The 17812-nt window shown below is 32.7% G+C and overlaps 2 protein-coding genes and 1 long non-coding RNA gene across 8 annotated transcripts in view; 1 reads left to right on the top strand and 2 right to left on the bottom strand.

The window, feature by feature from the left end:
- LOC105149360 (uncharacterized) overlaps window positions 1–8564 on the bottom strand; it is a 13075-nt gene extending 4511 nt beyond the window's left edge. Inside the window, exons 1-3 of the long non-coding RNA XR_015547613.1 lie at window positions 8425–8564; window positions 6006–6556; window positions 74–115 (exon numbers count right to left, since the gene is read on the bottom strand). This is a non-coding gene — a long non-coding RNA (uncharacterized LOC105149360). The remainder of the gene's footprint in view (window positions 1–73; window positions 116–6005; window positions 6557–8424) is intronic.
- LOC105149375 (uncharacterized) lies at window positions 934–5048 on the bottom strand. Its single transcript, XM_087414017.1, has 5 exons — window positions 4783–5048; window positions 4547–4691; window positions 4368–4452; window positions 3899–4280; window positions 934–3788 (listed from the first exon to the last, which is right to left on the bottom strand). The coding sequence occupies exons 1-5, from the start codon at window positions 4807–4809 to the stop codon at window positions 1926–1928; spliced, it is 2502 nt and encodes an 833-aa protein (XP_087270143.1). The 5' UTR covers window positions 4810–5048; the 3' UTR covers window positions 934–1925.
- wcy (WW domain-containing adapter protein with coiled-coil wacky) lies at window positions 7590–17812 on the top strand. 6 transcript variants are annotated; one of them, XM_087414019.1, is made up of 13 exons: window positions 7590–7776; window positions 8197–8279; window positions 8646–8679; window positions 10652–10892; window positions 11446–11531; window positions 12418–12498; window positions 12882–13080; window positions 14339–14731; window positions 15398–15624; window positions 15982–16123; window positions 16656–16882; window positions 16965–17092; window positions 17171–17812. In XM_087414019.1, exons 2-13 carry the CDS (start codon window positions 8239–8241, stop codon window positions 17247–17249), a joined length of 1878 nt encoding a protein of 625 aa, XP_087270145.1. In that variant the 5' UTR covers window positions 7590–7776; window positions 8197–8238; the 3' UTR covers window positions 17250–17812. The 6 variants fall into 6 exon arrangements, with proteins under 6 accessions (XP_087270145.1, XP_011060015.1, XP_087270144.1 ...); XM_011061713.2 differs by lacking the exon at window positions 7590–7776 and having other exon boundaries at window positions 7988–8279; XM_087414020.1 differs by lacking the exons at window positions 7590–7776; window positions 8197–8279; window positions 8646–8679 and adding exons at window positions 9129–9620; window positions 10406–10562.

The following is a 17812-nucleotide window of genomic DNA, read 5'->3' as shown; positions in this document are numbered from 1 at the left end:
TAAGATTGAAATTACGGAGATAGCCAAGTTTTAAAATGAGAAACTTTATATAATAAATGTACATTACACTCACCCACTGCATTTTTTCATGTTCTTCTACACATAGATATAAACTCTGAAAATAAAATAAAATGTCAGTAAATATAAATATTACATGATTCAATAATAATGTAATGAATAATTATTAAGCCAATAAGGCGCTATCTTCTTACACAAGTTTTAATTACAATATCTTCAAACAGATGATTTAAATACATTACTTATATCAATGTCATGGAAAATAATGTTAACATTATATATAAGTTACATTTTAAATAATAGGTATACAAGTGATGTTTTAAATTATTTCATACATATACAATTTAATATTACTTCCTACACTAAAGAATAAAAAAATATAAAATTCTTAAAATTTAATTTTTTTATTCTTTTTATGTATAAATAAAATTTAATTTATTTCATGGCAAATATTAAATTAAGGGAACAATGTTCTAAATATTTTAGACACATTTATGTGTTATATATAATTAATAATTATGTTATCCTTATATTCAAATTTTAATAAATTTTAATTTATCACTTATTAATATTCTGTGAAATTTAAAAAAAATGATAATTCTATAAATATTTTCTAGTAAACGCCAACAATTTTTATAAATTATTTTGTAATATAGGAAAAGGATAATCTTCGGAGATGTATTATGTATCTTGATGTTTTTCTGTGTAGGTGTATATATACGTAATGCTTTACAGATTTTATAATTCTAAAAAAATAATACAATAACCTCAAATGATAATATGAGATTTCAAAACATAAATTTAAATATTAAGTTACCTTTTTTTAATGTAGAAAAACTTCCTTCTCGAACATCGTACTGAATCAGAGTAAACAAGTTTATTTAGCATTTAGAAGGAACAAAACTATAGATACGATTCTTTCTTTTTTCTTCTTGGATGTTTTTTCAGTGGGTGATGATTTGATGCATCTGACATGAGTCTACTTCTTAATGATATTTGTTATCTTATGGTCTATGGTCTCAATTATAATTAGTGTGATGTAGTCTTAAATTACTATTAAGATTCATTCAAAATAAAATTTTATTTTATACAGTTGCATAAGATGTTCAAGCAGATTATTCCTTTTACGATAGCAATTTTTACGTAAGCAATTTGTTGACGGCATATCTCAATATATTGAGAAGCAGAAGTCAATAAAATTCTTTAAAAATTTGCTGTAGCTCATCTCTCTTGAGGTTGGAAATTTTTCAATATGACTTTTTTGTGAACATCGTTATAGTACTGTATTTTTTTCATGGTTTCTTCAATAAATAACAATCTGTTATATTTGATAGCTTGCGACTTAGTAGCATTCATAAACGTACGATCTATATGTCGATTAAATATTATTTTAATTAAAAGTCAACCAGAATCATTCAAGGACGAAAATCTGGAGATACGGTAGTATCTTGACGCTAATATTATCTTACACAATATGATGTTGAGGCAAAATCTTTTCTTTTTTTATTGAATAATTTGACAGCATTTTAAATATTTTTGAATATAAAATTCATTTGAAGAATTGATTTAGCCTATCTTTCAGGATATGAAAGCTCTCAACATCTTTCTTGCAAACATAAAAATATTTAGTTAAGATATCGTTATTTTACTTATTAGGAAGAGTATCGAAATTTCATAACTTTGAAATATAAAAGAGTGATATTTGAATTAGTTAACAATAATATTTAGCATTGTGATGATTCGTTACGATTTAGTGACATAGGTTTATCGAACTTTGCTGACGAAATTGCAGAAAGGTATCAGCATTTAAATTTAGAGAAGTTATCAAATTCGTATTATCAATAGCATCATTTTGATTATTGCGTTGTTTTCGTTAAATGATGTATGTGTGTATATATATTTTTTAATTAAAACAAATATTCCTGAGGTAGGAAATTAGTAATGTCATTCGATAACAAATCTTCCAAAGTTTGAAAATGTGAGACACTGATATCTTCAAAGTCATTAATACAATTAGTTTTCATTACTTCACTAATTTCTTTTGAATCTATTTCGAAAAAGTCGGTATCAAATGTATGTTCAGAGGACATCAAAGTATCGCAATCACTTTTTCCTCGTTCCTTCATCGTTTCTTCATAAACACATTTTCTTCTATTATCAGAATTGACACGCTGACTGTCCATTGACGATTCCATAATTTGATCTTCGATAAATGTAGTTGAGACAATACATGTGTCCTCAGATTTATTTAATACACCGGTTAAATTAATTTCGGGCTGTTCAGAAGGTTGCCAGAAGACATCTTCCAGAAGAGTTTCACTTTGGATATCATTTACGAAATTGTTGTGTTCCAAGTCTATATAATTATTTGTCATCTCGTTAGTTTCTTCTTTTTTGGGGAAAAATTTTTTCATATTGTAATCAACTTCTACATTGGAGAAATGTAATCGATCGTTTAATATAAAAGAATCACTTTCTTTTTGTTGTTCCTTTATCATAGTTTCAGAATATTTACTATCGTGATCATTTATTTTTACAAAATTACCAAAATTAACATGTTGGCTATACGATGGTGGGTCTACAACTTTATCTTCAGTAAATGTAGTTGAAACAGTACATTTGTCATCGGATTTATCTAAACATTGCACTCTCTTTTCAGCGTGTACAGTCGTGACACATTTATCAGTATGATTCAAAAGATAAACATATTTATTGCAATCATTTTTTATTGTGTCGCAAGTCAATTTGATATCGTTTTTTTCATTATCGTAAAATGTGTTATGATTCCCTTGTGCTTTTGCCACGATAACGTTTGTACAATACTTTGGACATTTATTAACTTGACATACATTCTGTTTTATCATTTCCGTAATTAGTGAGCTACGATCAGTTATAAACTGCAAACTAGTCATTATAAAATGATCAACATGCCTTGTATTGCAACACGGGCACGATTTTTGTATCGCACAATTCGTGCTTGTTGGAAATTCTTGCTTAAAATCAAATTGATAATTCTGCTGATCTGTAACATTGTTTTGGCACGTTTTTAAAGGTATTGTCTCCATGGCACTTTCTTCCTGAGATGTTAATGCATCCTTATTTTGTGTTATCGAATTGTCACAAGAACTAATTATATCTTCTATTGTCATATTAGATGATACACAATTCTTTAATTTACTTTTTTCCGACACATTAGCCTTCAACTCGTTAATATTCTGATCGTCTAACATCGGTGATTTCAAATAACGCAAGTTATAACTGTGTTGTTTCTCATCCTCTTTTGTAAACTCCATACAGGTATCACTGCTAACTGAAGTACAATTCTCTATACCATTACTACTTTTGATATCACCAAGTTTAGACTCTAAACGATTTTTTTCTTTAAAATTTTTGTTGTCTTCATTAGAACGTTCTTTAACATCGGAATTTGTAAGTTTGTTTGAATATTTTGAAGAATTGATATGCTTCTTTTTGTTTTTCTTATTTTTCTTAACTTTCGAAGATTCCGAATTTCGATTAGTCGTTTTTCTTTTTACTTTATCATCTCCAGTTAAATCAATTATTATAATTTTGTGTGAATTGTTTTTTTTCAATGGTTTAAGGCTTCTTGATCCACTTTTTTGTAAATGAGTTTCCAAACATTTATTTTTATTATTTTTATTATTTGATAATGTATTATTTCGTAAACCATCTAAGCATTTATTTATTTTCTGTTCAGATGTACTTCCATTAAAATTATTTGGACGAAATAATGAATTTATCTGATGCTTCTGAAAAAGCAGTATCCCAAATTAATTTATACTTAATAGATGTATATCTAATAGATGTAAAGATCTTCACATATAATTTGAGATGAAACACTATTATTAAAAGATCTTACCTGAGACTTTGAAGTCTGATCAACATGAATTGTTTTAGTACATTTTAAATCTGTAGAGTTATCCATTTTGTCTTCAAATAGCAGGAACTGTTTATGAAATTCCTTTATATCAAATTGGTTTGATTCTATTAACCATAGTGTTTCATTTTTTTCTTGAATAGGTGGTCTAGGCACAAATTTTAATAATTCGTCTTGCAATTTTGGCATACGCGGCCCTAACAGCATTAGAGCTAACTCATCAATTCTTTTCTTTTTGTCAGAAAAATTTAACTTCTTTGCTGTTTCTTCCATTTTTCTCCACATTTTAAAGGCGAGCAAATATCTAATATAAGCTACATCGGTTATAGACGTCGGCTTTGTTTTGAGATTAGTAAAGCTCCTCCTATGTAAAAAAAATATAATCTGTATTATCTCAATTTATTGTCTGAGACATCTATGATATAATATATTAAAAAATATATTTACGTACATAAATATATGATTGCATACTTTTGTATATTTTTTTGTGTGTTTATTTCTAAGTAATATCCTGAAAATATGTTCTTCCGAGTTATCTGTAAACAGTTTAATATTAGAGAACTCTCTTTCTCTCTCCTATTTATCGACATCAAATCAATTTTTCCAAAATCAATTTTTGATAACACTTACTTAAGTATATGTACAATGCTGCAAGAATCTTTGCTGCAACTTTAGAAGAATCTTTAACGACGTGACTAGAAGTTTTTAACTCCATATCTATATATACATTTAACAAAGCTGATATTTTATTTAAATATTGACTATAATCTACATTCTGAGAAAAAAAGAGACAAAATATTAACAATGATTTTATATTTACAATTCTGTAAAACAAAAACAACAAATAATTAGAATTAGAATAGTACCTGTTGTTTTATATCAAGCCAATACATGTGAAAGAATATTAATATTTTATTAATATGATTTTTTATCAAATTAATTTTATCATTAAATTCGACAGTATTCTCTGCTACGCTAGAAAGAATATTCCTGAAATACAGCAAAATTACATATCTTTTATGTATACCTTATTTAATCCCTGATCTGTTTATACATGTGTGAAATTTCTACTTGTAAAAAATTTAACAACGTTGAATTGGATCTTCATAATGATGTAAATGATAATCTTACTGGGTGTAGAAGAAAAGCAATCGTTCCAGATGTTCATAATTTCTACTTCCTGTACATGAATGTATGATTTTATTAAATTTTAGTAACCATGGAAGTAGTTGTTCAATTTTGTTATTATCTTCCAATCTGACGTCTTCCAGACGTTTTTCCTGACTTTTTAAACGTTTTTTTGTGTTTTTATTACTTTCACATTTAGAATTGGTATCCATAACGATATCTTCCTTTGTAGCTCTGTAGGTTTACAGTATAAATCCTCTGCAATTATAAGAAGACTTACAGCATGCACAATACAATAATCAATATTTAATGTTTTAAATTTACATTTTAATATTAATGAAATTTATAATATTTTATTTAATAGACATCCTGTATCAATTAAGTCAAGTATTGAAACTTATAATTACTGATTATTAAAATTTGTTTCTACAAATTTATAAAAAATATATTTTTTATGATATACATAAAAAATGTATATAACATATCAAAATTTAAGTTCACTTGACTGTTGGAATTTTAAATAATAATAATAATTATTATTAAAGGTATTAAAATTGTTTTCTGTGTATGTTATATTTATGATAATATATTTAATATGATAAAGTTATATCATATTAATAAAAAGTAATATATAAGCCAAATGTTTAGAACAGCAAAACTGCAATTGTCAAAATTTGTTGTACATAGATATAGTAATTAATAGAAAAGTTAAATTACTAAAACTAAAAGAGTAGCGTGATAGAGAAAAAGGTAGAGAAATAGATATATCTAAACGTGTTGTCAGAAACTGCCGACAACTTTCGGATATCGTGACAGGTGCAGATTTTAATATCATTGCGGCACGCGATATGTTTCATGTAAAATTATCATGCAATGGTTCCGCGTTCTTTCATGGCAAGGAACAACGGTCACGAGGGAAATGATCTGAAATTGTTGAAAAGAAAAAGTCTCTTCGTCTTACAGCGTCTGTCGCAGATTTCTGACGTGACGATAACCTGTCGTGCCCTCTTGGTGTGTAGCGGCCTGTCAACGTGGAGGCTTCTCTTCCCGGTTGAGCGAGTTCTCTTCCTGACCAAGCGTTTCTTCCGAGTCGCATCCAAATTACGTCTGATCACGTCTGGCGCAGTCCGTAGCCGTTCAGGCCGTTCCTCCGTTCGCAGTAGCAGCTAAATCAGCCGTCCATGAGGCTGCGGCATCTTCCGAAATTTATGACCACTAAACGCGCAAGGCAGGAGTCAGGACGCGTTCGTGCTCCGCTCGTTAATCGCTGTTCGTTGTCGATGACGACGACACACTTCGCTCGCTCGCTCGCTCGCTCGCTCACTCGTCCGCTGCTTGTTCTTCTTCCTTTGTTTTGGCCTTGGTCCCCAACGCGGGCCCGTGTCATAGGGTTCACTTAGCCAGTGATATTTCAGAGACAGCACTCATTTCGTTCGTTCGTTGTAGCTCGATCGCTTGTGTTGCTAACGCGCCGCCTGTCGGTTGACACTCGCAACTTGCCAAGGCTGCGACCTGCGTTCGAATTCAACGTTTTTACGCGCTTTAAGTATCTTTAAATAACCTCGCATGCCAGCACATTGTGCCAATATATAACACAGTCAATATGCTGCAGTTATTATGTCATTTTGTACGATAAAGCAGACGATGTTTGTATAGTGCTGTCACGATTGGTCACGATGTGTAGTCGAAATTTTTAGGTCTGATTACTTTACTGGCGCTTTTACAAGCACAATATTCGCACAGCATGCAGATCGCGATGTGCTGTCAGATGAGGAATTAGCTGTTGGATATCATAATGTACTGGCATCGTGGCAAACATTTTATCCGAGCGCCTCTTTATCGTTCATTATAATGAATTCGATTGAATGCACTCGGTGCACGTTAAAGCCATTGTACATACACAAATTGAAAAATATGTATTTAATATAAAACCCAATTAAACGCATGAGAGATGATCATAAAAGCTCAATACATTTCATTGCGATGGTTAAGTAAAAATCTGTATTTTACAATTTGAAATATTTATATTTTATTTTTACACACAATTAAATCAGTTTATAATATAATTAGCTATATATACGTAAAATAAGAGTATAAGCATAAAAGCGATGAAAGCATCTAAGGCGAACGCAATAGCTTAAGTTGGCCTAATGACGTTCATGCTCTACCAATAGTAGAACAACGTTATTAATCTAACCCAGGTCGGTGCAAACTCATTCAGAACTCGTAGCGAAAAGGTTACAGTTCGCTGAAATTGCCAAATCGCTCTAGATCGCTCGGCTGCGCAAACGTCAGCAGTGAGCGAGCGCTCGACGTTCCTCGCGTCTCGCCTGCTGCAACGGCCGACGGCCCCGACGGCGCCGTGCGCGCAGGTTGCGCACGCCCGCTCTGCGCAGTGCGCGGAACCGTCCGTCACCGTCGCGTCAGGTGCGTGCTCGATAATCACGATATTTCGCGACAATCGCGACGACCGTGCCACGCCGCGTCACGCGTATTGTATGTACGTAAACTGGCGAACGTTAGATATTCCCGAAGGTGCGTGCGGATATTACAGAGGATCCTTCTAAAATTCTATTCTTTCCGACAAATGCAGTTTTTTTTCTCCGAATATCCGCGGGGAAATTAGCGAACCGATATGATTGAACTCGCGGCTCGTATTCGCGTTAACAATCGCGAATCTCGAAAGAGACGCGTTTCCTGCAAGATTATGGATTCCCGGAAGTTGACGATTGGTACAAATGGCTATATAATCACAATAGTCGCATTGGGCGTATCGTGTCTTGAGCTTGTGTAAACTCTCGGCTCTCTGCTTTCGGCGCTCGGCGCTAGTTGAAACGATTGGTTTAGTGTGCTGTACACGTATATACATATACTGATATACGCCATATATATATATATATATATATATATATGTATACATTTATGGAACTAAACAATATCCGCCGCGCACCTTCGTGCCCCACGTCCCTGGACGTGATCGGAGCTCCCCCACCAGCGGGGTGCGCTCACTGCGCGCACGCCGTCGCGCGAACGTTTCGTCCAAGTCGCCCGGCAGCGGCCGAGCACGTATGTGACATGGCGTCCGGGTAGAAAGAAAGTTAACTGCTAAATAAACGTTAATGTTGTTTTTATGACACTGACCGACCGAAAAGGGAACATCCGAGGCCGCGAATTTCCCACAGACACTGGCATTGATGGTAATGCATGCGAGGAAACCTCAAAGGATCAGCGATGGGTAGGGCTCTACCGTCAAATACCCGATACTGACACACGGCTAATCTCTTTCTCTCTCTCTCTTTCTATCTCCTCTCCTCGCTACTCTCTCTCTCGCTCTCTCTTTCTCTCGCTCTCTCTCTCTCTCTCGCTCTGCACTAACTCACCTCACCTCGTTCACCCGACATTCGTCCGTACGACCCGCTCGACCGTACACATTCATCGCAGCACTCACTGCCACAAAACCGCCGCACGACGTACCGCGGGCATAGCCAGTTTCCACGATGGGGATCCGCTCGGGTGCCGTTCCCCGTGGAAATGACCGCGACGGCGGCGGACACCGCGCCACAACCTCCCTCGCTCACGGCCCGTTGTCTTATGATTCCAGGTACTTCGAAAAGCACCAGGCCCATCCCTATCAGGTAAATATCTGTCACCACCGAAGTGATTGGTGGGATCTACGATACGTTAATGGCGGGGAGGGGATGAGGGGGGAGGTGTGATCATTTTTCGGGACGGACAGCCTCTTTCACGTCGTCTGGTACGATCATCAGAGTCTTCATCATCCATCGTCGTCGAACAGCACGCATTATTTTCGCCCGCGGTTCCGCGTCGTTACCCGCGCGACACGTCTGCTGAAGACGGGAAGGAGGAGGAGGAGGAGGAGGAGAGGAGGAGAGGAGGAGAGGAGGAGAGGAGGAGAGGAGGAGGAGGAGAGAAAGAAAAAGAGAGACAGAGAAAGATGAGATCGCTCCGGTTCTTGCGCGGAGGACACGACGGGACCCAACCGCGGTGACAGCCCTCTTCCGTGCAGAGGAGTTCCAAAGTTCGTATTCGGTTTCTCGGCTGACGAGGCACGGCGGTGAGAAACGGGCCCCCGTTCACCGTCGTTCTCTTTCCACCAGGGTTCAGGACTCGCGAACCTCGCGGTCGCGCGACCGGGAATCGATAATGCACGTTCGACGACGATCCCGCGGCAAGACGACATCCGGACGATCGCGTCAGCGCGATTAGTTTTTCACGCGTCGTTACATCCCCGCGAGATCGTCTGCTCCATTGTGCACGCTCTCGTCGTGTCGTGTTCGTCTTTGTCGTCGTTATTACCGCGTTCCTCACTCTGATTTTTTTCTCTCTCTTGCATGCGAGCAAGGTAGAAACGATCGTTCACCAGGTTGAGGCACGCCAACATCGTCGCCGAATAGTTGCGCGATTGGCACAATCGTCAGCGATTTGCTATATTACGCGTAAGACTCCTCGAATGCATTTGACGAGCTCGACAAGGCGAAAAGAATCAGCTTTGACAAGTGACATTCTGGTCATTGACAATATTTCGTACGTTAAACATATTGCGATGCGAATTGAGGTACTTTATAGATAAATTTATATTGTAGCTGTAATTAGTTGTAAGAATTTGTCCCATGCTTCTCATTGATTGTCTGTGGTGTCCTTTTGAAGCTATCATTTGTGCTGGGTGGTATTAACAATCAAATATTTATGTTCTCGATACTTAAATCGGTCCACACGAGATAGAGAGAATGGTAATTAATCGCAGTATCGCCCAATTTTTACATCCAATACGAAATAATTTCCTGCTGGTCTTGTAAACATAACCTCACTTTTCAAAAAATCAATAATTTATTCTACCAGATAATTCTCTAAAAATATTTGAGATCCTATGTCGGTAAGAATCTTATTTCAATCCCTCTCATGTTTCGACGGCTTTTGCATCACTTTTCTTCTGTATTTTGTCGGAAATAACTGTAAATGTGATAATCCTCAAGTCACAGTAACTTGATAGATTCTCTTCGTACTATTGGAACATAATTTAGGATATAACATAATCTAACATGTCTTTGTAGTATAATATTGGGAAATATTTATATAGTCTTTACTAGAATGAAATATATTTGGTTAAGTGATAAGAATTTGTTCTTAGATTAAAAATAAAATATGTGTATAATTGATACAAAAGATATTTAGAGATCATAAGCACAATTAGTATTTCTAAAAAAATTTGGTGATTTTATGGAATTGATTTCAATTTGATTTCCCATTGATTCCATAGAAGTACCAGAGATTTTTCAGAATTATATCATCAATCATTTTTATCATAATGTTATTCAATATTTGATATTTGTTCCTTTTCAGTTCTTTTTAATATCATTAGTCAATATATAGCTCTCACACATACATTCTTGCAAACGGCCACTAGATCAAAACAGTCTGTTATTCTCAAGTGGATTATCAAGCTTATAATAATTAATAGCATTTTTAATAACGATCTTATATATTCAGAATGAAAAAAGTAAGCACTCTTGATGTATCCTATTCATTTATATAATGTCTTGTGTGATCATGAATATCCCAAACACATTGTTAATGATCTGATTGTAGAACACAAAGTACAGCAGTTCTAAGGGTGGCTATTCCTCCTCGACCACGTCATCGGACAGTCGCTACGAAGGACGTATGCGCGACTCTCCAAATGGTAACTCTTACAGTCCAGCCGGCAGCTTGGGAATGGGCATGGGGACGGACCGGGACAGCCCTCGGAATTACACATCCAAGCCTCTTTACAAGAAGGAGAGAGAAAATAGAGACTATAAACTATCCTCCTCTAGGGACAAGTATTCCGGTAAATAATTTTTATTTTGCTCCACGGAAAGAATGGTTTTGCTGAAATAACTGAAATTTTAACTTGATAAATATGAAAATAATTTTGTTTGAATCATCAAAATAATTCTGTAAGATGTTTAAACTAATCACTAGAATAATAAAACTTTTTGCAGCATTGTCAATCAATGTTTAAATGTTTTACATAATTTTTTTGATGGTACCAACAAAATTATTTTCAGATCTGTATCGAATTATAAATTTTTAAATTCTTTACAAAAACAAAACTGTTAGTTTCGTGTATCCTCAACATTCTGCATAAAGCGAGCTTTTATATTTTAACAGTCACCCCATAAAGAAAGCATAAATTTGTGAATATTATTGAATACAAATCTTCATAAATATCAATTACTATGTATTTTTTTGTATAACATATAGGTGGTAATATTTCTACGAAGTAATACAATTTTCTTTTTTTTTATCTAGAATCTCAACTCCCTTTCCTTTCTTCAGTATAAAAACAGAATTGTCTCTTAATATTTTCAGCTGTAACATGCTTGCTTGCATATGTGTAGATTGTGCACGATCCTTAAAAGACAAGAGAAGCCGTGAGAGCAGGGATTCAGAACACAGGACCAACCACGATAGGAGTAGTGGGGAGGTGAGTATCTTCAACCTTAATGTCTATTATAGTTATATATAATAAAAAGGATATAATTGCCAATTATAAGTGTTCTGATCTTTTTCAGAGTTGCTCTGAAACATTTATTGTGCCATATGTATAATAAATCCTCTAGTTATTAGATATAAATTTATTTCTACTCATGCTATGAGTATGCATATGTACAGGGTTGGCCATATTCGACGGAAAGATCTGGCAACACTGTAACTTTTGACAGAGATTGTTAGATCGAGTAACGACGTTTCCCATGATTGAAAAAAAAAACATCTTTCCGTCGAATATGGCCAACCCTGTATATGAGTATGCATATGTATGAAATTATAAATTTTTTTACTATTTTTAATTTCTATTATAAAAAATATTAAACTAGACAAAAAAAACTTGCAAAGAAGAAAATTTACAAATTTTTAATTTTGGAAAAATTTTAAATATATATATATTTAAATTACAAAAATATATACATGAAATGTATACATGAATATATTAGGTGTTGGAATTAATTCGTAGCGTTTTTAATGAAAGAATGTTATTTATTTCACATGAGCATTAAAAAATACATTAATGAAAGTACTTCCCATCACTTGTAAAACGCTACGAATTAATTCCAACACCTAATATATATATGAAATAGATATCTATTTCTTTTAGGCATGTGCAGTCATAATGAGTTTTTATTTAAAATGTTTCATGTTTCGTCCAGCAAATGGATTGTTAGATAACTTGTATATGGTTATATAATCCGATGAATTTATTTAAAACTTTGCTTAAAAAAGGCATTAATATTGCATGTCTTTTTTAATTAAATATATATCTTTTTAGATGCATGTGCACTATCATAATAATGTTTTTGTTCATGTTTTTATAGATCTTACATCCCTTAAAATTATCATCAAATTCATCAAGGGAATCTTCATCCCAGAGAAAACCATCACACAATTCCTGTCAGGTCAGTGTATTATAATTATGTTTATTCATTTTATATTGGCATCAGTTATAAATTTAAAATTCTAAGTAAAAGATAAAATTATACCATTTAATACCATTTTTATACATTCATTGCAGTAGCAAAATTTAATTATTATAGCAAAATTTAATTTAATTATAGCAATATTTATTTTAATTGATTAAAAAAAAACTATTCTGAACACTTCTATACATTTTTGTTTGCTACCATAATTTTAAATAACTTCATGTGTACATAATCAATATCTTAATAGCCTCAAGAATATAGATGAATATAATGTCAACTTTTCGAACACGTTTTGGAATTGATGCAAATATTCTCCATCTATTCAATTGTTTCCGGAAATTTTAGAACAGTCTGTTTAGGATAAACGTGGTGATGAGCGAGGAGGTGCAACGGAACGGACAGCCAGATTTGGCGATTGGTCCGAACACATGAGTTCGTCAGGAAAGAAGTATTATTATAACTGCAAGACGGAAGTTTCTCAATGGGAAAAACCACGGGAATGGATCAGTCGGACAGATAATCGTCAACGCCAATCTAGTGACTACTCTTCTAGGTCAAGTACGTCTAAATTTTCATAATTGTCAGTAGTAGTAGTGGAGGAATGGATCCCTATATGTCTAAATAGTCAAAGAGATACCTAGATTTAAAGAACTCCTCTACGATTTCCGCTAAGTCAGTACGAAATTTTTTTGTATACATAGAAGGATGTATGTATGAATTTTCTGTACATACAGAGAGATGCAGGATTTGAACTGATTGTTATGAATTCATTACTCATACAGCCACATGACAATTCTTTTATAATTGTTAAATATAATATATAAAGTGTTAGACATAATGAATGAAAAAAAATAATGAAATAAAGTAAGTTTTTAAGTATAAAACATAATAATAAATTTGGTTTTTTTGATTGGCATTTAATATTTATAGTTTTGATATTTGTACTTATATATTTACATTATCAGGGTTGCTACAGACCTGGAAAACCGGGAAAAGTCAGGAAATAATATAAAAGAGACTGGAATTTTGAACTTTGCACTTACAAAAAAACATTGAACAATTCCCTTAAATTGCTCCTATTCCAAATATCTTTTTATAATTTTTTAAATATTATATTTGACGTTTATAGTCAAATACATTCAAAACTCATGCACTTTAAACGATTGTAAAAAATATATTTTAAATTTATATTTTATTCAGTAATTCTATTTAATTGCTCTTTTTCGTCATTACTTCTTTTTTCCAATACTAATTTATTTTTTGTTGACTTGAATTCGTCCTCAAAATTTTATTATGCTACTAAGCTTCTTTTGTGTTTTTAATAATATAATCTAGCTTTCTTATAATAATTCTTGATTCTAAATGTCAAAAAAAATTTTTTACATATTTTATTATGTTAAAATTTTTACATATTTTATATTGGTCATAGAAATTTTCAATTTTTATCTTGAAAATCTGGAAAAGTCAGAGAATTTTCCAGATTTCTAAATTCATTTTCTGTGGCAACCCTGGTTATAGAAAAATCTCTATGAAAATTGATAAAATATATATTTATTTAATTCTTTCTATTTTAAAACTTGATATATCTTTTAATTTATCTTATATTATACTTAATACTTATATTATCTTATATTATACTTTATTAAATAAAATAACAAAAAATACATATTGCGTTTGTGTGATATATTTAAAAAGATTAAGGGACAATTACATTCACATATTACATATATAATTTCTAATAAAACAACTCTTTACTTTTTTATATATGAAATATATACATATAAGACTTTACCAAAACTGAAATTTTTCTGGGCAGGTCATGATAAACATTCCAACTCGCGATCAAATAGCAGTAGCAGTATGCGAGATGGTAAATCGTCGCGACAGTCTGACAAACGAGAATACTGGAGCTTATGTAGCGCGAGCGGTGGTGGCAGTAGCAGAGATGATGTTTCTGCAAGGGAAAGGGAGCGGGAAAAAGAACGGGAAAGAGAACGAGAACGAGAACGAGAGCGAGAACGTGAACGTGAACGAGAACGAGAACGGGAAAGAGAAAGAGAATCTAGAGAATGTAGAGAAGAAGTTAGTGTAGAACGCCAAACTCAAGATATGGATATCTCGCCAGGTGATTCTACACCCACTTCGGAACCTTTAACGTCATCCTGCGCTCATGATCCACTGCCACAAGGCCCTGTTCTCCTGGCCGCTGGTAGGTTTTCCTTTTATATTATGTACAAACAGCATATAGAAAACATGATAATATTTTTGAAAATATATATTAAATAAAAAAATGTTTAAAGTAGAAATATTACAATTTAAAATGATATTTAATAACAGGGAAATGTCAGGGAAATGCCACAAAACTGGAAATCAGGGAAAAGTCAGGGAATTTTGCAAAATTTCTGGAAAATAAAAAGTCTTGGCTTTAAAGAAGTAATATGCGTACATCACACTACGCAGTTTTGGAACTACCAGCTTAACAATTAAATGCAAGCTGTATCAGCAACATTAATAGTAATTTACATTATGTTAAATTACATTCTCAACAAAATATTTGGCTTGATTTTTCCAAATTAACACAAAAATACAAAAATTTCAAAATATTATTGAAAGCCTCAGGAAAAATCATTAAATTTTCTCTGGAAATCAGAGAATTATGGAATTTTAGGATGAGGAATTTGTGAATAATAATTTCATCATGCATGAAGCATTCTATTTTTGAGAAATTACAATGATCATTGTTTTTAAATTACATTTTTTTTTTAAATTAAAGATTTAATTTAAATTTTCTTTTAATATTAATTTATTATATTTTTATATGCTTCAATTTATAGATTTTTGATATACTTTTATATTTTTGTTGTACTTTCGTCAGCGTTACCTCGGTTAACATCACATCCATCGTCAACGACACCACAGGCAACTGGAAAACTTAGTTCGCCAACGCAACAACAGGGAAGTAGTAATGCTCCAGGACCACCGGTGTCACTAGCAAATCTTCCAAGACTACTGTCACAAATTACGGGCAACAAAGAACAACCTGACATCACACCACAGAAAGCATTACAGACAATTCAAACAGCTATCTTACTATCCCGACAAGTAAGAGAGCATTTTTAATGTTTCTAATACTTAGAGACATATAATGAAATTATAAGTTATATTTCTTTCTGTTGAAATAAAATTCAATTAAAGTAATGCGAAATTTAATATTTTAATTATCAATTGATAAGTTAAATTATTTTTTCCGCACTATTTTAATTAATCGCGAAAATTTCATAATTATTATGCTTATCTATTAACAAAACGGTAACTTTTAACTACTTTTTTTGTGACGTAATCGAAAACATCCGGTAATTTTCAAATGATAATATAATCAACTAGTTATTTCTTTCCTCTTTTATCTTAAAACATGTGTAAATGGTATTCATAATTGTATATACTTGTCTTTTATTATAGCAGTCTGTTAGTGGGGATCGAACTAATACTGGAAGTGATGTGATGGTTCCATTAAAAGTTGATACAAGTGGCAATATTACCAGCGAGGGTCCACCTACTCCCACACATTCAGAAACCCAGGATTGTATTGATGCGCGAAAATGTAAGTCTTTTGTTTTTTATAATGTTTATATTTTACAAATCACTGTTTACCTTTATGTGTATTATATTCTTTCATCATATAAATCATTTTCTATTACAGTTCATTTAATTCAATTAAATACTAGAGTATAGACTAGAACGCTCTTCTTGTGTTAGTTATTAACTATCACTATTATAGATTCTTATTACAAGATTTATTTATCTCCGGCACACTTAATTTCCATTTTAATCCATTTTAATTATTAATTTAATTAATACTAAAATTAAATTTTTTAATACGTAGGTTGAATTGAAAATAGCTGTTTGGTAAAGTAAAATTTAATTTTTGAATTCATTAACTTCGTTCTAAATTATATCCTAACTAAAATATAGAAAATAAACTAATATGTTGATAAATTATTTTAATTCGTGAAACAATGTGTCGAAATAATTTTTATTATCTTTTATTATTAAGTCTCTTCCAGTTTTGCTTGGATTTTTTAAAATTTATTTTGGTTATATTTTATTATATATATTATCATTCATTTGTGTAGTGACAAGTCCTGGAGGAACAAATTCCGGAGTACAAGGTCTAAGCTCCTTGCAAAGTCTCAGTACATTAGGTTCTCTTGGAAATTTGAGTAATACAGGAGGTTTACAGGCATTGTCGAGAGTGCAGCCTCCTTTAACACCTTCTTTAACACCATCTCTCGCTAATCATTACCGGGAAGACTTGACACAGCATGTGCGTGCTTTTCCCGCTGATATTCTCGAAAAACAGGTGCGAATCCAATATTTCTTAAATAATAGTTCCTTTATTGTTACTAGATGATTTTCTTAAATTAAATAATACTTATGTACAGGCACAGAAACTTAGTGAGGAAGCACATACAATGGGCAGTTTGCAGTGTACGAGAGTGTCCGCAGAATTGAAGACGGCACGATCGATAGTGAGGCTGACAGAAATTCAGGCAACGTTACAGGAACAAAGGTAAGTTTCATGTTATAGCACATTTAATAAATGTTTAAACATAAAACAATTATATCATTTATTTACTTATTATTTTAGGATATTATTCCTCCGTCAACAAATTCAAACACTAGAGGAGTTAAAATCCCAAAATTCCTTCATGTCTGACGATTCTTAGTGTAAGAATCTTTATAAAATAATTATGATTACAATCTATAATTAATTCAAGCAAAATAAAACATGATTATTAATATTCTCATTAATATTGAATAATTAAGATTGTACCTAAATTATAATATCGTAATAGAAGTGATATAATAGCGAATGAACATGGGCTGCTCAGAGAGGATTGGCTGTTTCATTTATCAGCCAACGAGTCTTAATAAGTAATTAATGAATTTATTAGTGAATCCACCTCTCTGAGAAGCACATCAGGCCTATCCAATACAAGTAGCACAGCAGTGCTTGCAAAGTGATTATATGCGCTTTTTTAGCGTTTTGTTAACGCTTTGTAAGCGCTGTGCTACTTGGGAAGTCGCAAACACAACACTAAATGATTAGAAAAACGAATCAATTTTATCAGTTCAATGCAAACTACTGAATTGTATATCTGAATTGTCCACATCGTCTTGTATTTACCTATGTTATACGTGTCAATGTTTCATATCCCAAGATTAAGCGGCATTTTAACTAGTTGAAACATTTTTGTTGTAAATCTCGGAATAAAATTCGTGCCACAAA

The sequence above is a fragment of the Acromyrmex echinatior genome, chromosome 15 (genome assembly GCF_024713525.1).
Source record: "Acromyrmex echinatior isolate Ae372 chromosome 15, ASM2471352v2, whole genome shotgun sequence".
Taxonomy (NCBI): Eukaryota; Metazoa; Arthropoda; class Insecta; order Hymenoptera; family Formicidae; genus Acromyrmex; species Acromyrmex echinatior.
This window is presented reverse-complemented; position numbering and strand designations above follow the sequence as displayed.